We start from the raw sequence: 25212 nt of genomic DNA on the forward strand, positions 1-25212 counted from the left end.
ATCGAGCCCCGCATCGGGCTCCCTGCTCGGCGGGAAGCCTGCTTCTCCCTCTCCCACTCCCCCTGCTTGTGTTCCTGCTCTCGCTGTCTCTCTCTCTGTCAAATAAATAAATAAAATCTTTAAAAAAAATAATTGCAAGTATCAATAGGGCACAGCTGCACATTGTTCACTACTGAACAAACAACACGCGTATATTAAGGGAAAACTTTATGTTAGTTTTAAGAGCATAGTGGACCTATCTTAAATTTAACATATGAAAGAAATTCAAATTTAAATTTGGAGTTTTGTTTCAAGACCCTTTTGACCTCCCTGGCTTGAAATAACCCAAACGACCTGTGCTGTGGGCAGAGGTACATGCCGAGACGGCACATGCCAAACACGTGATTAAACAGAAAAGATAATTATGTTTTCCTAGTTTTCCTTAGATTATAAGAACTTACCGTGTACCTGCTCTATTATCAGACCACCATTCCGTATGACAAATAGGGCTTTAGCTGTAGAGGGAGAAGCCGCGGCAGCCTGTTCTCCTTCAGGTGCGGGGAACGTGGAAGGAGGAGGCTCCAGTGCCTCTGGTCTGCTCCAGAACAGCTTTTGCAGTTCACTCCGCTCTGAGCCTGCACTTTAAGAACATACCAGACGCTTGGCTGCATGTGTCTCTTCTCTTAATACTGAGGACTTACAGAAGAATTAATAGCTGACAATGCTGTTCTACTTTCACAAAAGGACTTTTAAAAACCATTAACAAAAATCAACTTCACAAACCAAAAACCCAAAATTTTCACAAGTTTTTTCCTCCCTTTTGGATGATCCTGTCCCTTGAACCTTCTTTTTTGTTTTCCTGTTTTTGGAAGGGAGAGGGAAATTCTCTGTTCTGTTGTTAACCCTTGCACTAAGAATTTTGATTTAATTCTTACTGCAGAGTATATGCATTAATTTATAATGTTCCACGCAAGTATTCCATTCAAATCTATAATGTTCTACTTCGAACTTGAGCTTCTTCATTAAAAAGAAAAACAACTTTTTTTGGGGGGGGGGTCCTGTTGAGATACTTTTAAGGATAAGACTATGGGTGATAATATGTTTGATATTGTTTTAAGTTGTCTGTTTCTGTTTGGTTTTATTATTTATAGTGAGCTAATTGCCATCCAGCATTCCCACTGTTTGGGTTCTTCAAAATCTGCCACAAGAGAGGATGAGAAATTAATAGAGACAGAGCCCTCTTCTGATACAAAGAATTCACCTAAGATTTTGTTATTCAACAAAGAGGCACCATTATCCACTGACAAGGTTTGTGTTTTGCTTAGAAATACCCAGTTTATTCAAGCAAAACTTCTCCCCGACGTACTTTTAATTCTTCTGTAGTACTGCTTTTAGTGAGCTTAATTTTGGTCATTCTTCCATTTTTTTTTTTTTAATTATGGGATTTTAATTACGTCATTTAACCGAAGTCAGAGTTTCCTTAAAATATTATCCTATAGATTAAGTCTAGTTAAAATGTCCCTCAGGCCCTCCAGGTGATTGGTAGATATATATATACACACATAGTATATATATATATTGAAGGCTATAACTAGCAGTGTGCACCTACATTCAGATTTAACATGTTTACATTTGGCATATTTGCTTTATTTTTCTTGTTGGAGAAATAAAATGTTACAGATAAAGTGTGAGTCCCATGCACCATTCTCCCCATGCCCCAGCCCCCCACCAGTTAATCACTATCCTGAAGTTGCATTCATGCTTGTTCTTACACTTTTACCTATGTAAAAATATATATTTAAGCACTACATAATGTTTTATGTTTAAAATGTACATAAATGGGGGCGCCTGGGTGGCTCAGTCAGTTAAGCATCCCAGTCTTGATTTTGGCTCACGTCGTGATCTCAGGGTCCTGGGATTGAGCCCCACACTCAGTGGGGAGTCTGAGATTCTTTCCTTCTGCCCCTGCTCTTGCACACTCACCTGGGCTCTCTCTCTCAAATAAATAAATCTAAAAAAAATAATAATAAGGGCGCCTGGGTGGCTCAGTCGGTTAGGCGTCTGCTGTTGGCTCAGGTCATGATCTCGTGGTCCTGGGATCAAGTCCCGCATTGTCAGGCTCCCTGCTCAGTGGGGAGCCTGCTTCTCCCTCTCCCTCTGCTGCTCCCCCTACTTGTGCTCTCTTGCTCTGTCAAATAAATAAAATATTTAAAAATAAAATAAAATGTACATCAGTGGTAAAACACTGTCTCTATCCTTTTGCAATACGATTTTTTCCAACTTTGTGAATATTTTGTGACATTTATCCATGCCCATACTTGAAGACTTAGTCTCTTCATTTTGATTTTTGATTGATGTGTAGTCCATTGATTTGAATACACTCCTCCTGATGGTCAGTGAGGTTGTTACTACATTGTCACTATTATGGATGAGCCAGTCAGTATCTTCACCATAAATGGGATCTTCATTGCAGCTCTTTCACAGAGAAAATAAGTTCAAGTGAACTTAATTACTTTTGGTGTTATTTGGGGGGAAGATAATGGGCTTTGAAATTGATCTGAGTTCAAATCTTTGTTTTGCTTTGTCTTAGCTCAATGACCTGAGTAAAATTATTTACTTTCTTTGGGCCTCAGTTTCTTATGTGCAAATATGCAATAATAACATTACAGTTGCTTGGTCTAAATGTGATACTACGGGGCCTAGCCCCTAACAGGTATCTGATGAGTGTTAGTTCTCTTTGTTAAAAATCGACTCTACCAAGTGTTGACTAGAATCTGGAGCAACACAGACTTTCACTGGTGGTGGGGAAATTCATTTGGGAAAACACGTCGATAATTTCTTAAAAAGTTAAATATACACCTACCATATGACCCAGCTATTCCACTCCTAGAGAAATGGAAACATGTCCACACAGGGACTTGCATGTGAATATTTAAAGCAGCTTATTCGTATTAGCTGGAAAACTGGAAACAACCCAAATACACATCAATAGGTAAAGAGACAAACTGTGGTGTATCCATGCAATGGAGTACTTCTCGAATAAACTCCTTACACATACGTAACATGGGTGAATCTCGAGATAATTACTGCTGAATGAAAGACGCCAGACAGACAAAAGTATGAAAGTGTTTATATAAAATTCCAGAAAATGCAAACTAGTCTCTGGTGACAGAAAACAGATCAATGTTGCTTGAGAATGAGAGGAGGGACTCAAGAGGAAGGAGTTCCAAAGGAGCATAGGTTTTGATGAATAGAATCCCTGTTCATTGTGGGTATGGTTTCAGGTATTAGCTACTATCTTTTTTAGCTTTCATGAGACCTTTTTTTCAATGTTTGTACCTATTTTTCTGAGGAAATATATGACATTGCATGCTTATGTAGTCCATATATACATACATATTTAGGTTTGTGCATGTGTGTGTGTATGCACGCGTGCACACACGTATCTTCTAGATCCAGGTCACTAGTGATCATCTTTGTTCCTGGAAAATTAGAATTGACTGGAGCCCAGTGCAGGGCTTGAACTCACAACCCCAAGATCAAGACCTAAGCCTGGATCAAGAATCGGGTGCTTAACTGACTGAGTCACCCAGGTGCCCCTAGAATTAACTTTCCCTAAATTTATTTTTTTTAAGATTTTATTTATTTATTTGAGAGAGAGAGAGAGTGAGAGAGAGAAGGAGCAGAGGGAGAGGCAGAGACTCCCTGCTGAGCAGAGAGCCCTGACATGGGGCTCGATCCCAGGACTCCAGGATCATGACCTGAGCCAAAGGCAGACACCTAACCGACTGAGCCACCCAGGCGCCCAGAATTAACTTTCCTTAATGAAAAAATTAGTCTAGGTACTTTTGAGAGTTGTTGTCATGCTAAAACTTCAGGTCCCAAAGTTGAAAATTAAACAAGAACAAACTAAGGCACATATCCACGTATTTTAAAAAGCTTACAAGCCTTTAGTGTTAAAGCTACATTTTGCAAGTATTTTGGCTAACACTAATTAGCATGCTAATTATGGCTTTAGAAAGTGGATTTAGGAGAGCTAAACAATGCCTAGGATTCTTTTTTTTTTTTTTTTTAAGATTTTATCTTTAATCTTTACACCCAGTGTGGGGCTCGAACTCACAACCCCAAGATCAAGAGTTGCATGCTCTACTTACTGAGGCAGCCAGGCACCCTAGCCTATAATTCTTTTTATCACATAGATGTTACTTAATTAGTTGTAAGTTCTGTTGAAATCAAATTATTTAGCCAAGTAGGTACTTTTTTTTTTTTTTTAAGATTTATTTGTTAGCGAGAGAGTGTGCACAACTGGGAGAGGAGAGGGAAAGAGAATCTGAAGCGGACTCTGTGTGGAGTGCAGAGCCCGACTTGGGGCTCGATCTCATGACCCTGAGATCAGGACCTGAGCCAAAACCAAGAGTCAGACAGTTAACCAACTGAGCCACCCACGCGCCCCTAGCTAAGTAGGTTCTAAGAAATAAATGGAGTTTGGTTATTCTAGTATTTAATGTCCTTTGATATGTAATATGTAAAGTCAGAGAAATATTAATGGGTAGTTAACATTTGTGTTTATAACATTGTACTTGTAACTATAAACATTTAAAAATGCTTCCTGATTTCTTGAATGCTTACATTGTGTTGTTTTCCCAGGATGACTTTTCGCCCACAAGCAAGCTTCAGCGTTTGCTGGCAGAGTCTCGCCAGATGGTTACAGACCTGGAGCTGAGTACTCTGCTCCCCATCAGCTCTGAGAATCTCAGCAGCAATGCCAGAAATGTATGTGGTTACTTTTCTTTTGACCCCATCTGTGTATCTGAATATTCCACTGAGTACTCATTTGCAAATATCACTGGTCGGGCATCCCTTTCTATTAGAAGGAAAGTTCCTTTATGTCTCTGAGGCAGAGAGGTAGCACACTGGTTTTAAAGATGAGGAAAAAATCACACTCAAATGTCACTGCACCCAAACTTCCTCTTCCTGATTGCCTGGGTTTATGAATATAAATTCTTGGGGATATAAAAAATATACGTTTTACTATAGAAAATTTCAAATACAGAAGTAGAATATTACAGGGCACCTGGGTGGCTCAGTTGGTTGGGCATCTGCTCCCTGTTTGGTGGGGAGCCTGCTTCTCCCTCTCCTCTGCCCCTTCCCCCTGCTTGTGCTCTCTCTCATGCACTCTCTTTCTCTCAAATAAATAAATAAAATCTTTAAAAAATAATAAAGTATCTTTTAAGGGGCACCTGGCTGGCTCAGTCAGAAGAGCATGTAACTTTTGATCTCGGTCATGAGTTCGAGCCCCACATTGGGTGTAGTAAGATTAGTAAAAAAAATAAACTTGAAAAAATAGTAAAGTCTTAATCACTGACAGGTCCTTCCCCATCTTCCTTCTTACTTCCTCCTTTTTCTTCTCCTTCATTTTTTTTTTTTTTTAAGATTTTCTATTTATTTATTTGACAGAGAGAGACACAGCGAGAGGGAACACAAGCAGGGGGAGTGGGAGAGGGAGAAGAAGCAGGCTTCCCGTTGAGCAGAGAGCTCGATGCGGGGCTCCATCCCAGGGCCCTGGGATCATGACCCGAGCCAAAGGCAGACGCTTAACGACTGAGCCACCCAGGCGCCCCCTCCTTCTTCATTTTTTTAATACCATTAATCTGTGGAAGAAACATTGGGTCATTTGTCCTGTAGCATTTCCCACATTCTGGGTCTTGCTAACTGTCCTCACTGTTATTTAACACATTCCCCTATCCTCCATGATTCCTAGGAACTGGTATTTAGATCTAGTGACTTGATTAGACTTGGGATCAGTTTGGGGTTTTTGTTTGCTTTGGCATCACTCCTTCACTGATGATGCCGTCTGCTGCGTATTCCATCATACCAGGAAGATCCTAATATCTGGTTGTGCTACTTGAGGATGTAAAGCTTGATCGCAAATTCAAGAGTTTGTCAGCCTGAGCTTTTATTATCATAAAGTTCACTTAATGATTTTAGCATTCTTTGATTATTATTACTCAGATCTATTATTTCTTTATTTAAAAAAATTTTTTTTAAATTTTTTATTTATTTGAGATAAAGCGAGAACAGGGAGGGGGGCAGAGGGAGAGGGAGAAGCAGGCTGTCCACTGAGCAGGGAGCCAGATGCAGGGCTCGGTCCCAGGACCCTGAGATCATAACCAGAGCTGAAGGCATATGCTTAATTGACTGAGCCACCCAGGTGTCCCTAGATCTATTATTTCATTAGGAATTGCAAAATAGTCATTCTAAATCTGTCATTCCTTCAGGGAGTGTTTTACAAGTTAATTTTAATTGCTTCTTCTGAGCACAGTAACATTTCAATAGCAGTGATGTAAGTTGCTTTGTGGATTTTATAGCCTTAACATAAATCGTGAAAAGAACATTGAACTTGAAATCAGGATACTTGGGCTCCATTTTCCTAATCTGTAAAGTAAGAGCTTGGAACTGATGCTTTAAATTTAAGAGACCAGGTACATTACTTGGGTGTTCTGTGTGCATAAAGATAACTTGAAAGCCATCAAATTAAACTTTTTTGTATCCCTGACTGAAAAACTAAAATGAAAAAGGTCTGTAAGAACACTGAAATACTTCTTTTAAAATCAATTGTTTGTAGCCTTTAATGCATATATACTCATTCTTTAATGAAAACTAGTCCATGGGATACCTGGCTGGCTCAGTTAAGCGTCTGCCTTCAGTTCAGGTCATGATCTCAGGGTCCTGGGATTGAGTCCCGAGTCAGGCTCCCTGCTCAGTGGGGAGTCTGCTTCTCTCTCTGTTCCTCCTCCCAGCTCGAGTTCTCTCTCTCTCAAAGAAAGAAAGAGAGAGAGAAAGAAAGAAAGAAAACTAGTACAGATCACTAGTTCAGTAAGTTTAGATAAACGTATATATGCTCATGTAACCGATATCCCAGTCAAGATATAGAACATTTCCATCACCCCAGAAAGTTTCTCCATGTTCTTTGGAGTGGACCCCTCCCTTACGCCCACCCCAGGGAACTACCGATCTGATTTTTATCATGAGAGAATACTTTTGCCTGTTCTATAACTTACTGTAAATGCAGTCATACAGTATGTAGTCTTTGTCTGGCTTCTTTCAGTAGAATTATTTTGAGATTCCTCCATGTCGTCGTATGTGTTGGTACCTCACTCCTTTTTATTGCTGATTAGTATTCTGTTGTATGAATAGACCACAGTTTGTCTGTTCACCTGTTGATGGGACATTTGGGTTGTTTCCAGTTTGGGGCTATGACAAATAAAGTTGCTATGAACATTTTTATATAGGCCTTTTTTAAAAATTTTTTTTTCTTAAAGATTTTATTTATTCATTTGAGACACAGAGATACAGAGAGAGAGAGAGGAAGCACGAGCAGGGAGAGAGGCAGAGGGAGAGAGAGAAGCAGGCTCCTCGCCGAGCCAGGAGCCCGATGTGGGGCTTGATCCCAGGACCCTGGGATCATGACCTGAGCTGAAGGCAGACGCTTAACCATCTGAGCCACCCAGGCGCCCTATAGGCCTTTTTTTTTTAAGATTTTATTTATTTGAGAGAGAGCGAGCAAAAGCGGGGTGGGGGGAGGGGCAGAGGGAGAGGAAGAAGCAGACTCCCCGCAGAGCAGAGAGCTCAGTGTGGGGCTCCATCCCAGGACCCTGAGATCATGACCTGAGCCGAAGGCAGCTGCTTAACTGACTGAGCCACCCTATATAAGCCTTTTTTAAATGGACATATGTTTTTATTGCTCTAAGGCAAATACCTAGAAGTAGAATCACTAGTTATAGGACAGTCATATGTTTAACTTTTTAATAAGCCACCATACTGTTTTTCAAGGTGGTTTTACGTCCCTGCCAGCAGTGTGTGCAAGTTCCAGGGTCTCTGCATCCTTGCCAGCACTTGGTTTTGTCAGTCAGCTTGATTTTAGTTAGCCGTCCTAGTAAATGTGAAGTGGCATCTGGTTGCTGCTTCACTTGTATTTTCCTGATAACCTGATGATGTGCATCTTTTCACATCCTCATTGGCTCTTCAGATATCTTCTCTCGTGAGGTGTCTGTTCAAGCCTTCTACCCATTTTAAGTTTGAATTGTTTCCTTTGCTACTGAATTGTAAGAGTTCTTAACATAGTCTGCACACACGGCCTTTGTCTTTTGTCAGATATATCATGAATATTTTCTCCCAGTTTGTGGTTTGCCTTTTTATTTTCTTAAGTGTCTTCTGAAGAGCAGAAAGGTAAAATTTTGATGAAGTCCAGTTTATCAATTTTTTTCAAATGGTGCTCTTTGTATCCTGAGAAATCTGCCCCAAGGGTGTGAATATTTTCTCCTCCTGAAAGTTTTAAAGTTCTGTTTAGGTTTATGGTTTATCTCAGTTTAATTTTTTTTTTTTTAAGATTTTATTTATTTATTTGACAGAGAGAGACACAGCGAGAGAGGTAACACAAGCAGGGGGAGCGGCAGAGGGAGAAGCAGGCTTCCCACGGAGCAGGGAGCCCGATGAGGGGCTCGATCCCAGGACCCTGGGATCATGACCTGAGCCGAGGGTAGACGCTTAACCGACTGAGCCACCCAGGTGCTCAAGAATTGACATTTGTGAACAGATTATATATCTCCATTTATTTAGGTCTTTCTTCCTTTCTCTTAACCATATTTTATAGTTTTCATAGGTGTCTTGCATATCTTTTGTTAATTTTATTCCTATTATTTTGTTTATTGATGCTATTATACATGATACTTTAAATTTCACTTTCTAATTGTCTGTTGATGGTATGAAGGACTGCAGTTGACTTTTGTAAATTGTTCTTAACTAAATTCACCTATTCTGGTAGGTTTTCTGTAGATTCTTAGGATTTTCTACATAGACAATCATGTCATTTGTAAATAAAGAATTTCTTTTTCTAATCTTTAGGTTATGTCTTTTTCTTACCTTATTGCTCTGGCTAAGACCTCCATATCAATGCTGAATAGAAAAGTGAGAGTGGACATCCTTGTCTTGTTGGATGAAATGCTCTCTGGTGGGGGTATTGCTTGCTTGGCTCTCCATCATATTGGTATTTTATTAGATTCAGAGTTCCATGGCACTGTTTCCATGTGACACAGATGATCTGAAACTAGAACATTAACTGTTTTATTTTATTTTTTTTTTTAAGATTTTATTTTTAAGTAATCTCTACACCCAACGTGGGTCTCGAACTCACAACTCCCGAGATCAAGAGTTGCACACTCCACCAACTGAGGCAGCCAGGCGCCCCAAGAACATTAACCATTTTAGAATCAACACGCTCATTGCCGTGAGCTTCAATATAGTTTCAAAGATTACCTTTGAATAATGGGCCCCCAAAATAGTGATTTTTGAAAGTATATATACCATGTATGCCATATGAGCTTTTCAAAGTGGAAACCCTGATGGACTTTGTGGTGTTTTCTGGGAAGATTTTTTTTTTTTCTTGACAAACTCTTTAAAGCATTAGTGAAGCAATTTATTTACTTTGGCGCAGAAAATGTTTTTAAGTATTCATAAGGGTTTTTATTTTAAACAGCTTTATTGAGATATAATGTACATAACATAATGTTCTTCCATGTGAAGTGTACAATCCAGTGGTTTTAGTATATTTACAGAGTTGTGTAACCATCACCCTAATCCAATTTTAGAACATTTTCATCATCCCAGAAGAAACCCTGTACCTATTAGCAGTCATTCCCCATTCCCTCTCCCTTAGCCCCTGGCAACTGTTAATCTACTTTTTTTTTTCTCTATGGATTTTTTGGGCAGAGATTTTTAATCAGTTTGTTGAATACAATTTGGGGGATCCATAAACTTTGATGGGAATAGAAATCACACATAAGGTTATTTTAACTAACCTCTAATTGAAATTTAGCATTTCCTTTAATTATGAATATAGGAAACAAGCCATAGTAGTATGTAAAGCCTGTGACTTTGTCCCTAGTAGAGATCATAGATGGTTTCATATCACATTATAGTTATTGCAGATATCTTGAAGTATCCTTTATAACTCAGCACTACCTCAGAATTATAGAATAGTAGACCTGCTGCTAGATCTTATTATTTAATGCTTTAATAAAGAAGAGTACAGAGGCACCTGGGTGGCTCAGTTGGTTAAAGTGTCTGCCTTACGCTCGGGTCATGATCTCAGGGTCCTGGGATCGAGCCCCGTGTCGGGCTCTCTGCTCTGCGGGGAGTCTGCTTCTCCCTCTGCCACTCCCCCAGCTCATGCTCTCTCTCTCTCTGTCTCTCAAATAAATAAATAAAATCTTAAAAAAAAAAAAAAAAAAGGGTACAGGGGCGTCTGGGTGGCTCAGTCTATTAAGATTCTGTCTGCCTTCGGCTCAGGTCATGATCCCAGGGTCCCGGGATTGAGTCCCACGTTGGCTCCCTGCTCAGCGGGGAGCCTGCTTCTCCCTCTTCTCCTTGCTCATGCTATCTCTCTCTCAAATAAATAAAATCTTTTTTAAAAAAAAGTGCAAGGGGCACATGGTTAGCTGAGTTGGTGGAGTGTGCAACTCTTGATCTTGGGGTCGTGAGTTTGAGCCCCTCATGGGGTGTAGAGATTACTTAAATAAAACTTAAAAAAGGGTGCATATTATTATATCACAGCCTTGTTTAATATTTTGATAACCACATTACTTCTGTAATACAACTTATGGATTCCTAAATATGTCCACACAGTGCAAAACTATACAGCTTACAGGAAAAATGGGGTTAGGAGCATAACACTCACTTTGCCAATGATACATTTTTTTAAAAAAGGACAGGAATGTAATCAAAATGGTAGGAGTTTTTATACCTGTTGGGTGGTTAAGAAATACATAAATACTGCAATAAATATGGCACTTTATCTGGAAAGAGACCTGAAGTTTGCATGTCGAATTGGGTGTCAGGGAGATGGCAGCTTGTGATTCACTGGGAAGTGGCAGGAAGGTAATCTGCTGGGAAGTTGTAGCAGCAAATGTGGGTGGGTGTGGCTTATAACACACCGGGGAAGCAGGGGGGCCAGCGGATGTTTGAGGGGTGCATGTGGATGTATGTATTCCTGCATGCCGTGGCTCGGTCCAGCTGGGTATAGTTTACCTAGTGTTTCTCGTGGACAAAGTTGCACGTGAATAAATGCAAACTTCACATTATGCCCAAATTGTTCCCTAATATATCGGCTATGTCGGAACATCTTCATATTTTCCAAACAACTGTTATAACAGAACTGACCGTCCTTCAGTATGATCTGCCTGACAGACTCCTACTCATTCTTATGGCCTCAGGCTCTTAACCTCTTCTGTAGGACTTTATGTTAAATTCCTATCTGAGATAAAATCGAGAGCTCCTTCACTTCTGTCCTCGTGGCCCGGTTATGTGTATCTGTGTCTGTGCATGTGTCTCCGTGAACATGCAGGTCACAGTGCATGACAGATTACATGCTCGTCTTCCTCTTCTCCGTGAGCACCTTCAGGAGCCCCTCTTACTCATCTTGGCGTTCCTAGTTGTAGCACACACAGTATCTGCTACGGAGATTGCTCAGTAAATACCTGGAATGGACATGATAGGAAAAAAACAAAACAGTAACCTCAGCTGTAGACTGAAAACATGCTAAAACTATTGACGTTGATGAAAAATTGGTTTAAGAGAATTTTTGGGCTAGAAAGACCCAGAAGAGGTACGTAATCTCAACCTTTCATCTTATGGGTAAGGAAAAGTGATTAAATCTCTTACTTAACATCCCATAGCCAGAATCAGATAATCATTTGGAATTAGTTGGAAAAAATATTGGCTTCAGATGTAATAAATTTTCTAGAAGATTATGAACTAATTCTGGAAATGTTGCAAAAACAATTAACAGAAATCTAGAGGTGCCTGGGTGGCTCAGTTGGTTAAGTGTCTGTGTGCCTTCGGCTCAGGTCATGATCCCAGGGTCCTGGGATCGAGCCCCACATCGGGCTCCCTGCTCAGTGGGAAGTCTGCTTCTCCCTCTCCCACTCCCCCTGCTTGTGTTGCCTCTCTCGCTGTCTCTCTCTCTGTCAAATAAATAAACAAAATCTTTAAAACAACAAAACAAATCTACTTGGCAAAGTACTTTACAACTCGCTTCGTCTGGTCCTATGAACTGGGTATAGCTAGTTACAGGAGAAAGCAAATAATTGGTTAAAAATCCTTAATTCTTGCAATATGGAAGCAGGATAAGGTTCTGAGCGTCCTGTCTGCTTCACCGTTTTTTGCCATCTGGTGCTGAGAACAAGGGTCTTATTTCAAAGCCTTTTTCTGCAGTGCACTCTTAGACATCGCTGGGGGAGCACAAAGTGATTCAGACCTTCTGCCGGGGAACTTGGCACTGTTGCCTAAAAATTGCGGAACTGACCCTTTGACATACCAGTGTCACTCTGGGAATCTCTCTTACGAGGACACCCACATGTGTACAAAGGGGTCCGGGTACAAGTTTTTCACTGCAGGACTGCTTTGTAATAGCAAAAGTTCGGAAACCATCCAGGTCTCCAGCAAAAAAGAACTGAGGGAGTCGTGATGGTATGCCTACACGATGGAATATTACAGAACCATTAACCAGAATAAGGAAGATCTTGGATGTGGAAATACTTCTGGGATGTATTATTAAGTGAATAGAAGCGAGATACTGAAAGGTTTCTGTGGTATTCTTCACATGTACAAAAGGGGATGGGAGTAAGAACATGTTATCTTTATTTTCTGTCAGTGTAGTAACCATTTAAAAAGAGCCCCAGTAATTTAAAAAGAGAGAAAAAAGGAAAGAAAGAGTAAAACACTGCACAGCTGACCACGTCACCTTCCCCCACAGCAGGCTTCCTACTTACTTGAGGGGTGGGGATGGGGAGAGATTCAGCTGGAATCTGAATTTGGACTTTTGACAAGTACATGGGACAGGACATCCTCATTGCTTTTTTGAGACTGTTGGTGTTGTCTGCCAGGGTTCTTAACTTTTTTTATCGCAGGCTGATAAACCCTATAGATCCCTTTTAGAGTAATATTTGTTTGTTTTGATATGTATTCTTTTTTTTAATTCAAGTTAGTTAACATATAATGTAGTGTTGGTTTCAGGACTAGAATTTAGTGATTCATCACTTACATATATCATCCAGTGCTCATCCCAGCAAGTGCCCTCCTTAATGCCCATCACCCATTTAGCCCATGCCCCCACCCTCCTCCCCTCCAGCAACTGTCAGTTCTCTATAGTTAAGAGTCTCTTATGGTTTGTCTCCCTCTCTGTTTTTATCTTATTTTAATTTTCCTCCCCTTACCCTATGTTCATCTGTTTTGTTTCTTAAATTCCACATATGAGTGAAACCGTATGGTATTTGTCTTTCTCTGACTTAGTTCGCTTAGCATAATACACTCTAGTTCCATCTATATTGTTGCAGATGGCAAGATTTCATTCTTTTTGATGGCTGAGTAATATTCCATCGTACATATATACACCACATCTTCTTTATCTGTTCATCAGTCAGTGGACATTTGGGCTCTTTCCATAATTTGGCTATTGTTGATAGTGCTGCTATAAACATTGGTTGCATGAACCCCTTCGAGTCAGCATTTTTGTATCCTTTGGATAAATACCTACTAATGCAATTGCTGGGTTGTAGGGTAGCTCTATTTTTAACTTTTTGAGGAATCTCCATACTGTTTTCCAGAGCAGCTACACCAGTTTGCATTCCCACCAACAGTGCAAAAGACTCCACTTTCTTCACATCCTCACCAACACCTGTTGTTTCCTGACTTGTTAATTTTAGCCATTCTGACAGGGGTGAGGTGATATCTCATCATGGTTTTGATTTGTATTTCCCTGATGATGAGTGATGCTGAGCATTTTTCCATGTGTCTGTTAGCCATTTGTATGTCTTCTTTGGAGAAACGTGTGTTTATGTGTTCTGCCCATTTCTTAACTGGATTATTTATTTTGGGGATGTTGATTTTGTTGAGTTCTTTATAGATTCTGGATACTAGCCCTTTATCCACTAGGTCATTTGCAAATATCTTCTCCCATTAGAATAATGTTTCTAAATGAATAAAATAAAATACATTGGGTTATAAAATACATAGGAAGGCTGTTTGAGCAGAGAGGAAGCAGCATGAGTGAAAGCCCAGAGAATAACCCTAGCCTAGCTCAAATGCAGGCCCCACGGGGAAGAGGAAGAGGCTGAGGAGGTGGGTTTACCCTGCAAGCTGAAGTTCACCACCTGCGTCTACCCGTGTCTTTCCAGGTATCATTCTCCTCTTTCCTTCTTTTTTCTTCTTCTTTTTAAAAAATATCTCCTGAAACAACTAACAATGCTAATCAGCCCTTAGTAGGGACTTTATTAACAGTGGCACTTACAGTTGTTCATTCCTGTTGATGACCACTGTCTTCATTAAGGGTTCACGACATAGTCCATATTAAGGCTGACAGAGAGCCAGTTATATTTGGGCATTAGCTGATTGCCGTAGTTGAAGGGATGACATACGTGGTAAAGCAAACAGAGCCTTCCTACTAGGCAGTTAGATCCCAAAGGGCCCCACACACGAATAGGAAATCAGTACCTCTTTGCTGGATGGATGGTAGTTGTATGAAATTACTTCTTTGTATTTCATTAATTCCTTAAGGTGTTTTAAAGGCATTTCTGCTATATTTGTGTATTGTCTTAAGTATTGTCCAGTTTTTCTCTCCTGGGTACTAATTTTGAAGTTGTTTTGTAGAACTTAGAAGTCTCAGAAGAGTCAGCTCAGAAAACTGCCTTTCTTAGTAATTGAAGAAAACAAAAGTCAGCTTCACTGTTCGTTGTGGTCATAGGTAAGTCACCTTTGTGTGTATCTCCCTTCTATCTCCCTTGATATTTAATAAGTAACTTGGGAACATTGATAATGTAGAGTCAAGGCCATGCATTTGTTTGACCTGTAATCCTTTCTCTTATTTGACCTATTTATACATACCTTTTAAATTTGATCAGTAAAATGTCAATTATTTGAGAAATGCAGATCAAAAAGTTCTTGATCTCAATGCCTAGAATTTTAAACACAAGGAAGTGAATACAGATAGCTTGCTTTTTTTTTTTTGTTTAATATTTTATTTATTTATTTGACAGAGAGAGAGAGAGCATGCTGGAGAGATCACAAGCACGGGGAGCAGCAGAGGGAGAGGGAGAAACAGGCTTCCCACCGAGCAGGGAGCCTGATGTGGGGCTTGATTCCAGGACCCTGAGATCATGACCGGAGCCGAAGGCAGGCGCTTAACTGACTGAGCCACCCAGGCGCCCCTACAGACAGCTTTCAAAATCAGAATCTAAATTAACATTTCAGGGGCGCCTGGGTGGCTCAGTTGGTTAAGCATTGACTCTTGATTTCGGCTCAGGTCATGATCTCAGGGTTGTGAGATCGAGCCCTAGGTCGGGCACTGCTCTGGGCATGGAGCCTAATTAGGATTCTCTCTCTCCCTCTCCCTGCCCCTCCCTCCCACCTCTGTCTCTCTTAAAATTAACATTTCAGCGTTTCATTTGGCTGGAAAGAAGTCTTTTCATGGGGTTTTAAGTTTTATAAAAAGGTTCATTGACTGGGGCACCTGGCTGGCTCAGTCCATGGAGCATGTGACTCTTGGTCTCAGGGTTGTGAGTTCAAGCCCCACGTTGGGTGTAAGCATTACTTAAATATAAAATCTTTAAAAAAAAAAAAGGGTTCATTGATGTAGTAAGCACTTTCTTGATTTGTGTTTCCTTCTATCAAACCTGCATTTCAAATGCAAAGTTTCTTCAGAATCCAGTTTGGTAAGTTAAAAAGTATAATCATTTCAGATGCTTTCACTGTAAGCAGAGAGCATCTCAAGAACACTGTGAAAGCAGTAAGTGTAGGTAGCCCTCTTCCTCTCTCCTGTTCTTTCTCTCTCTTTGCGGAGAAGTTTTCATATTTATGGTATTTTGCATGACCTTATGTAGATAAAAATCAGGATGTATAGTTAATTTTTTAGAGGCTGGGAACTTAAAGAGCACACCACCCAATGCTCTCTTTGCCTTGGTTTTATTAATTCTGTGTTTCCTTCCTGCAGAAGCTGATTTCTCATCTTTGGAAGGCAGGAAGCAGACATCAATACCTAATACTTAACCTTGAAAACAAAAAGGGGATTGTAATCCTTTGTAAGCAACATTTAATACCAAAGGGAAGCAGAAACTGAAAGTTAATTTTTCAACATCTATATTTTGTTTTCAAGCTGACCATTTTCATGTTGAAGATATTTTTTTTTTATGTGTAAGAAATTAGACCTTACTGTTATTATCTATATACAAACTCGGAATTATGCTCAGAGAGAAAAGGACTTCTCTGTAAAGATGCAGACTACAGTTAAATACTAGAGAAGCTCTTTAAAAGTGTGGACATCCAATAGAGAATCCCTGCATGTAAAATGCTGTTTTTAACTATCTGATTGTTTAAAAACCTGTGCATACATTTAAATTATAACCAACAGCTTCTCAAGAGTCAGCTGCAGACATATGAGAAGTAGTAGTCTCTTCTTTGTGGCTTTAGCCCTGAACTTTGCTGTGTAAAATAGACATAAAATGATATGATACAAAATATTTTTAATCGGAAAGTATCTCCTCAGTTACTGACAATTGAGGTCCTTCTGTCCCAAAGCTGAACAGAGCCCCATCTCATCTGGGTCTGTAGTAAGTCCCATCTACTTACACAAACAAAAGCTTGCTGGAAGATCAAGTTTTATACGCATTTTTTTTTATCATTAAAAACCAGAACACTTCCCTTTTAACTTGTAATTTAATTTTTTAAAGAATATACTATGTGCATTTCTGTCCCTTCTAAGAGAATTGATCAGCTTCATTCAATAAAAAATATTTTTAATAATAAAAAAATAATTTTCTTGGGTTTCTTTTTATTATACAGGAGCAAAATAAGGAAGGTTAGTCCCTTGAAACTGAACCTGGCAAGTTAATTTCCTCGGGAATGGGAATGTATTTTTTTTAAGCATTGCAGATATCAAGGTTCTGTTGTGCTGTATAAATGCCCCTTTGTTGAAAGGTTTCAGTGCTACTTCAGAGATGATTTTCCTGAGAGTGGAGGAGCCACCCCATTTAGCCTTTTTAATTAGGGTGCTGAAAAGAGAAATTGGGTGAGGTTTGGCTGTGTTCCTTATAAATGCTTGCTTTCTCCCTCAGGCACGGCCCGTTTGTGTAGAGGAAGTCTGAGAAAGGTACAGTTGATTCTGAGCTGTTGGAAACCTAAAATGTCCCTGGAGAGGCTCATTTCCAGTCTGAGAAACAAAATATGAAAATTTCTCCTCTTTATGCTAGGTTCGTGGCTACATGTCAGCTTGCCCAGTGAAAAGAGAAGGAGAACACTGATGAGATGCTAAGAAGTAGGAAAATTTCAGGGAACTAAAGAATGAAAAAAGTCAAAAATTATTTTGTGGCTAAATGTATTTGAGCTCATAGGATTACCGTATCTACAGTACCCATCTTATCCCACCACATTATTGTGAATTATAGCACATATAACTAAAAAATGGGGAATCTTGATATTATTACCAACTTATGTATCTCAGCCTAAGTTATTTAAATACGTGAGCAGTTTCTGTTATGGAGAGTCAGCCCCCGGTCTGTTTGAAAGAGTTGCGAGGTAAAACTGAACATTTATATTTTGTCATCAGCATTCTTCCATCTTGAGAGGAATAGTACTGTAATTCGCCTGCCAGAAATTATCTCAGCCATCAGAAGAGACTGGTGTAATTTTAGAATTTGTGGACAGATCTTCTAAAGTGAAATAGAAATACCCCCAAAGGAAGAAATTCTGAATCAAGATAATACGTAAACACAACAGTTTTACCTAAAAAGTTATAGTAGAAAAGCATGGTATTAAGAGGCTCAGTGGGGTGAGGTTGGTTTAGACGAAGAAACCAGACACATTAATCAGGACCACCATAGACAAGGTAGGTTAAAAACCAGAGTGGTGTTATATGCAAACAGTCATGGAACACTACATCAAAAAAAATAAATAAATAAAAATAAATGAATAAATAGGGAAACAACAACAACAAAAAACCCAGAGTGGTCTTTGAGAGGAGTTTATCAAATGAGGAGGGCACATTAATCAGTCCTATAATAAAGGATGATTTCTGGGTTCTCAGCCAAATGCACACTTAGGACATCTAACAAAAAAAATAATTTGAGCACATGGTAAATACTGCTTTGCTGGCCACTGGAGACACAAGAGTGAGCAAAGCAGACTGAATCCTTGTTTACAGTGAAGGAGACAGACCTTAATTAAATAATCACAAATAATTCATGAAAGACTGGTAAGTGCTATGAAATAAAGCTTGGAGCTACTGTGACAACATACATCAGGGGCATGGGTCAAAGGCGGAGGCTTCAGGGAAGGCTTCCCTGAACTAAGAGCTGAAAGATAAGTAGATGCTAACCAGCAAACAGGAAGAGGAAGAGCATTCCTCACAATGGTAACAGCATACGCAAAGGCCCTGAGGAGGAAAGGAGCATGATGCATTTTCAGACCTGATGGACTAGCATGGCGCAAGATGAAGCTGGACTGAGAGGTTGGGGCCAGATCATACACACGTGTCAGTGAGGCAGTGTGGGGATTGCAGCCCCATCATTTCAGTAAGCCCAATGATGTAAACCCTACTGTTCGTCTTTCTTGGGTTTTCCTTGAAATGAGGTCTTCGTAACCCAAATCCTTTGCCTTTGTAGTAGCCTGCAGGAAGCATGAAAACAGCCCTGGAGATACACCAAAATGGCACCCTAATTCTGATGACATGGAGAATCTCAGCCGACCAGTGACAGAGCCAGTACTAGAACCAGGTCTCCTGCCCGAAGATGCTACCAGAGATGAACCTCGACAAATTCAGAGTGGGGAAGCTCATACCCTTGTGACCCACGCTGCTCATTTTATAAAACTAAGCCATATGTTGAAGTATACCAAATTATGGGGCATTATTTGCTCACTTTCTCAACCCTGCATTTCACACACATTTACTGAACATTGCTAATGTGCCAGGCACTCTGCTAAGCACTGAGGTTAGAAAATGGAAGTAAGATGATGTGGTCCTTGCCCTCCACGGGCTCAAAAGCTTACATACAAGCAGATACATTACAATTCATTAGAGATATTTTAGTGCTCTCGGGACCCCAGTAACCAACTATTATTAAAAAGAGCGGTAGGTGGTTGCTAATGTTAAGTCACTGGCAGATGTTCTCGACCCAGAGGGGTCGTTGCCTGGTTTGAAAGAAGATGCTGTGTTAAGTATGAAGTTCACAGGATAACTTGCTTTTGTTCGATGTGGAAAAAGGAGTCTGAGAAACAGCTGGTCTGGAGCCAGCAAGCCCCTTTACTGTGGTCTTTATTTGGCCACAGCTGTTGACTGGGGTGCTGGGGATTAAAAATGAAATAGTACACGTGAAGGATTTAGCTCAGTGCCTGGCAAATAGTAATCAATAAATATTAGTCATTGTTATTCAGGTAAAGAGACCTTTCAGGGATTGGAAATTAGATAAAGCATGGTTAATTTCTTTTTGGTGGAGTCGGAAGAGAGCCTTGTCAAATACAGCTTTTCAAGTATCCAGTGTCAGTTTGGGGGCGGGCAGAGATTAATGCATGAAGTTGCAGAAAGGGAGACCACCGTCAGGGGTATGTAGGCATCACTCTCCCTCTTCAAGGGGAGTCTTTAGTACCTGTATTGGGTGATTTCACACCTATATTCTGAGAGGAAAACTGAGGACAGCAGAAACAAAATAACCATTTGATAGCATACACTTGGGAGAACTGTGGGATATATACATATATATATATATTTTTTTTTTACTTCAGTCTTGTGATGGATAATTTAAAAAGCAAACCAACAATAACGTTTTTTAAAGACTCCCACGACCTCCTGTGGCGTCTCTTCCATGCACTTTGATGGTCCAGCGGTGTGTTGTGTTCAGATCTGTCCGCAGGTGGTCCCGGCCCTACCTGTCCTCCTCCCCTTGCAGTTCCTCGGCTCTGGCAAGGTGTCCGCGTACGGAGCCTGCAGCCTCCGAAGATTCATCCCACAGCCCCGCGTTGATGACAGCTGCTGTTACGTTGGAGATGCACAAAGCGGACGGCTTACTTGTATGCATTTTCACACATAAATTAAGACTAAAAAAGGAAAAAAAAATGTCTAGTTGTGATTCCATTGGTCAGATTCATTGAGGCCAAGTTTTCTCCAGTTAGCCAGATCCTGCTCTGGTGTAGACAGGACTTAGTGAGCCCGGGTGGGGGATGTGGGCAAAGGGCCTCGGCCCAGGGGGGTAGGCGGAGGTGTGGAGGGGCTGGGGGCCTTGGCCAGGGCTCCGCCCAGCGAGGGGCGGGCCCGGGGGCGGGGCGAGCGAGGGGGAGGCCCGCGCCCCCCGCGCGCAGGGGCAGGGACCGGAGCAGGGGCGGGAGCAGGGGCGGGGCGGCCGGGCGCCCTGCGGCGGCCTCGCCGTGCCTAGGCTGGGGCGGGCATCCGTGACGCTCAGTCGCGCGGAGCCGGGCCGGGAGCGCGAGCGGCGGCGGCGGCAGGATGAACAGCATCAAGAGCGTGCCGGCGCGGGTGCTGAGCCGCAGGCCGGGCCACAGCCTGGAGGCCGAGCGCGAGCAGTTCGACAAGACCCAGGCGAGCGGCGGGGCCTCGGGCGGGCGGGGGGCGCCCTCTCCCCGGCCCCCTAGCACGTGCCCCCCGGGGCCTGGCCGGTGCGCGCCTCTGCAGCTCCCGGGCTCGGGCCGCCCCCGGCCACCTTGCGCCGGGGCCTCCGCCCCCCCGAGCCGCCCCGCGCGCAGGTGAACCGGAAGCGCGCGCCGGCGACGGGGCCGAGAGAGGCCGCCGGGGGACTGAGGTGGCGGGGTCCCGGGGTCTGGGGGGAGGCAAGTGGCCTGGGAGCGAGGTGGCGGGCGACCCAGGTGGAGCGGGCCGAGGTGGCCGGGGGGCGAGGTGGAGGGCGGCCGGGTGCGGGGCGGGGGAGGCTGCGGCGGTGAGCCAGGTGGGGTCAGGTGTGCCCGGGCCTAGGTGCGCCTCCCGGCGGGGCCTGCCTGCGTTTCTCTGCCCCGGCCGTGCCGCCCCGCCCCGGCTCCGGCAGACCGGCTCCTGCCACCTTCTGCCAGGCCGTGTGAAAATGCTCCCACCTCAGGGAAGCAGAGCGTTTCCTTGGAGGAAACTCCCAGTTTCCTCTTCGCCTGAGCTGTTTTCCAGGGCCGCACAATATCTTATTATATGCTGGGCGAAAAGTTTCACGTATGTAGCCAGACTTGTTTGCCTGAGCGCTGGCCCACATATAAATAGGTTCACACCCCCTTATTAAATACGGGCGCCTGACAGACAGAAACTTCCTAGGGCTCCCTTCCTGCGCGTCCCACGCGCCTATCCTGGGAAAGGTTATTTTCAAAATTCAGCAATGGCGCGGGTGTGCATTGGTACATGTGTTCCTGCTGAGAACACAGAACGCTGTCGCTGCTGGGCTTCTGGTTTTCTGTTCCTTTTTATTCTACAAATAGTGAGGTGTTCTTATGCCTGGGGGAGGGGAGAGCACGCTTGTTTATTTGCCAAAGTAAGTCAACCAAGACTGAAATAGCAGAACAATTTTGCTTTACAAATAAAGGAAGCTGAAAGGACCCCTCCTGCCCCTGTCTGAAGCCCTATGGTGACATTTGTGGCTGGTTGCTGTTACCAAGTTCCTTCCCACCTGTCCCTGCCCATAGCAGTGACTTCCGCAGTTGCTTTCAAATCAAGTTATCTGCACACCACCGTCTACAACAGCTTTCATTTTGAAATAAGGAAAACTCAAGGGGACCTTCTAACCTTTGTGCTTACGGTTAGCAGTGAAAACGATAATGAAATTTTGGGATACCAAGGCTTTATGAAAGCCAAGGCCTGGAACCAACCCACCTGAAAATTATTAATTTATCCTTGTGATCCTCCTCATCTGGGCTATTTTCAGCCCGGATAGCCCATCATCAAAACAAATGTGGCATTTAATTTAAAGGCATTAATACATAATTAATTGTGGCAGGAGTTTGTGCAAGGGTGGAGAGGAAAATTTATTTGGCAGAGGGAATCTGGGTGTTGTCAGAAGCTTTATTCACTGATTTTTAAGACTTCTTTCCCCTGTGCTTTTGAGGAGGTATAAAAAGGTCTGTCACAGAGATGAAATCCAGTTTGACTAATCTTACTCTTTAAGTTATTATAAATCAAGGGCAACCTTCTTTAATGTGAAAAAAAGAATCTCTGATCTAGATCCATACATTTTAGTGGTCGGTTTTGTAAACAAGCAGGTTTTTTGTTTGTTTTTTCTAGTTGGGTTTTTCTTAGGGGCTGAGAGGGTTACTTAATAATGAATAACTTTGTAAAAAAAAAATGAATAACTTTGTAATGGGTGAATCTCATAGGATTTACCCTTCCCTGACCCTTTTTTTTTTTTCTGGATAGATGGAGTTTGAGTTCAGCGTCTGGGTTTGCTGGTCTTCAGAGTGACTTATTGAGGGATGGAGGATAAAGATTTTGTGCATCGTTAATATTTAATTAGCTCGCTTCCAGAAATATCTAGCGAGCTGCCAGCGAGGCCCCATTGGTGGAAAGGAGCCCGAGAGCTGAGGTTGCTACTTACAGGTCTCCTTGTGGACAGAAAATAGCACATCCAATTCACAGACCCACCTTCCCTTCGGAATACACTGCTTCTGTCTTCGTGTTGACCCCGGTGCCCTGTGTTGCGGGGGAGCACTTTGGCTTGCTTAGAACTTGTCATTGGCATCCGCCAGCCTCGCCTTTCTCCTTGGCTCCTGGATCTGGAGCAGGAAAAATGCTTCCAACAGTAGCTTTCTTGGCAGGCCACACCCCGTTTTGCAAAGGTCCATTCCCTACCCGAGCCGGGAGTGTTCAGGGAGACCAGTCACGCTTCCTTTGTGTAGCCAGCCCTTGTGACTGTTGCGTGGTGTGAGTGTGTGTATAATCCCAGAGGGAGCGTCTGGAAAGTTGGTCCACTCTTCCCCACAACTTGAGCCTTTTTGGTGATAAAAGCCCTTTTCAAAATGGCGATGACACAGTAGTATTGACTTTTCGTTGTTGTAACATTCTGAATACGGAATACCGTAGAATACAGCATATCTGCATTTTGAACCCGAAACTGGCCATGCCGTGAAAAAAGATGGTGTATCATGGGAAGCACTTACAGGCAGGTGGACCTGAGTGCTGGAGTCTGTGCCCCTGGGCAAGTTGCTTAACTCCTGAATCTGTTTCCTCACCTGTAAAAACAGAGATTAATTCCACCTGGTCCCTATGGCCGCTTTGAGGTATAGAGAAACACTGTGTGACAGGCTGGCCCTCAAAGATGGCCACATCCCAATTCCTGGAACCTGGGAAGACTTTATCGTAGCACTTGGTAAGAAAATGCCTATCAGCTGACCTTAAAATGGGCTGATTCTCCTGGGTTTGCCAGGTGGGCCCAGTGTATTACCAGGGCCTTTAAATGTGGGTGAGGGACGGAGGGGAGGAGGTCCGAGGGGCGGTCTGCAAGGAGGAACTGGTTGTTGCTGGCTTTGAGGTGGAAAGAGGGGCCCCTTGCCAAGGAAGGTGGGCATCCCGTAGGCGTTGGAGAAGGCAAGGAATGGAGTTGTCCGTAGAGCTTCTAGAAAGAAAGGCACCACCGCTCACACCTCGTTACTAGCTCCGGAAGACCCGTCCTGGACTTCTGACCTCTGGAACTGCGAGACGATCAAAATGTGTGTTGTTTGAAGGCGCTCAGTTTGGGGTGCGTTGTTGTAGCACTCATGGGCTGCTAGTATACACAGAATGCAAAACGCACGGTCCGGTGCTCTGCAGATAGCCAAGTGCCACTCCCCCTTCCTTCCCCACCCCCCAGAAAGCTTTATCATTTGAGAACTATTTCAGAACTTCCACTAGAGAGGAGATCCATCTTTGAGGCATATTATGGATGAGGACTCAGCAGATAGGAGTCTTGGAAATGCTAAACGTCAGACTTGCTTTCTCCTTATCTAGGAGTGTTTGTGCTTCTCTGGCTCGGTTTCCTCTGCAAGATCTAGAAATCGAGCCCACAAGCTTCTTTTCAGGTCCGGACGGAGAGGGGCCACCCTGTTCAGTGAGCCAAGCCCAGTGGGTGGGCGTTAAATGGAGAGGCGAGACTACCCAGGTGTTAGGGGTTTTCCACTGGGGAGGACACCGTGCAGGGGTGGGGAGGACACCGTGCAGGGGTGAGGAGGGCACAGCAGGTAGTAAACAGTTCATAAGTCCAGTTTTCCAGGTCAGTGACCCATCCCCTCAGCACCCTTCCGGGGAATCGAAATCTTGTAAAGAGTAACATTTTTTTGACATTCAGGACTTGTCAGCACTGGCTCGTGTTAGAGCAATACTGTCCAGTAGAAACGGAATACACGTCTCACGTGTAATTTTAGATTTCCTTGTAGCCACATGGCAAAGTAAACAGGTGGAATTCATCTTAATCGTGTATTTTATTGAACCCAGTGTATCCCAAATGTAACTATTCCAATATGTAATCACTAAAAATTACGAATGGGATCTTTTACATTCTCTTCCTATTCTTCGATATCTATCGTGTGTTTGACAAAGCGCATCTGTTTGGGCTCACGTTTCAGGTGCTCAGGAGCCCCACTGGGGAGTGTCTTTCAAATGTCAGTGTGAAGGTGCTGGAGATGAGGAGTGATTCGGCCTGGATAAGCCCCGGGCGTTGGTTGGTTGGTTGGTTTTGTTGTTTAAGTCCCCTAGCCAAGAATTCTTTAGAGTCTCCTTGAAGGCAGCCCACAGCACAAACATGTGTTTGGGACCTTGAGTTTGGGTTTGAGAGCCGTTCCCGAGTATGCAGTATTCCTTCCGACTCCCGTATTTGACATTCTGGTCCTTCTGCCCTTACTTCCTGTCCCACCTGTGCCCATCACCCCTTCTGTGGGGTCTCCTCTGACCGGACTTACACACGCCCACTTTTGTGTCTTCATTGTTCCTTATAAACGCTGTGGTGTTCTTTTTTTTTTTTTTTTAAAGATTTTATTTATTTATTTGAGAGAGAGAGAATGAGAGAGACAGCACATGAGAGGGGGGAGGGCCAGAGGGAGAAGCAGACTCCCTGCCGAGCAGGGAGCCCGATGCGGGACTCGATCCCGGGACTCCAGGATCATGACCTGAGCCGAAGGCAGTCGCTTAACCAACTGAGCCACCCAGGCGCCCTTTTTTTTTTTTTTTTTTTTTTTTAA

At 42.8% G+C, this 25212-nt stretch overlaps 2 protein-coding genes across 5 annotated transcripts in view; both read left to right on the forward strand.

Moving 5' to 3' along the window:
• CCDC62 (coiled-coil domain containing 62) overlaps positions 1 to 17142 on the forward strand; it is a 38695-nt gene extending 21553 nt beyond the window's left edge. The window contains exons 10-13 of one of the 3 annotated variants that reach the window (XM_032431406.1): positions 1131 to 1287; positions 4627 to 4752; positions 14683 to 14776; positions 16022 to 17142. In XM_032431406.1, coding sequence (XP_032287297.1) covers positions 1131 to 1287; positions 4627 to 4752; positions 14683 to 14736 — 337 coding nt within the window. In that variant the 3' untranslated portion in view covers positions 14737 to 14776; positions 16022 to 17142. The remainder of the gene's footprint in view (positions 1 to 1130; positions 1288 to 4626; positions 4753 to 14682; positions 14777 to 16021) is intronic. The other 2 variants (XM_032431408.1, XM_032431407.1) reach the window with 2 other exon arrangements.
• A 3281-nt stretch (positions 17143 to 20423) lies between these two features.
• The window catches only part of HIP1R (huntingtin interacting protein 1 related), a 27775-nt gene continuing 22986 nt past the window's right edge, over positions 20424 to 25212 (forward strand). For both annotated transcript variants that reach the window (XM_032431274.1, XM_032431275.1), the window contains exon 1: positions 20424 to 20614. In XM_032431274.1, coding sequence (XP_032287165.1) covers positions 20522 to 20614 — 93 coding nt within the window. In that variant the 5' untranslated portion in view covers positions 20424 to 20521. The remainder of the gene's footprint in view (positions 20615 to 25212) is intronic.

Source organism: Phoca vitulina, unplaced genomic scaffold (assembly GCF_004348235.1).
Source record: "Phoca vitulina isolate PV1807 unplaced genomic scaffold, GSC_HSeal_1.0 scaffold46, whole genome shotgun sequence".
In the NCBI taxonomy this organism is placed as follows: domain Eukaryota; kingdom Metazoa; phylum Chordata; class Mammalia; order Carnivora; family Phocidae; genus Phoca; species Phoca vitulina.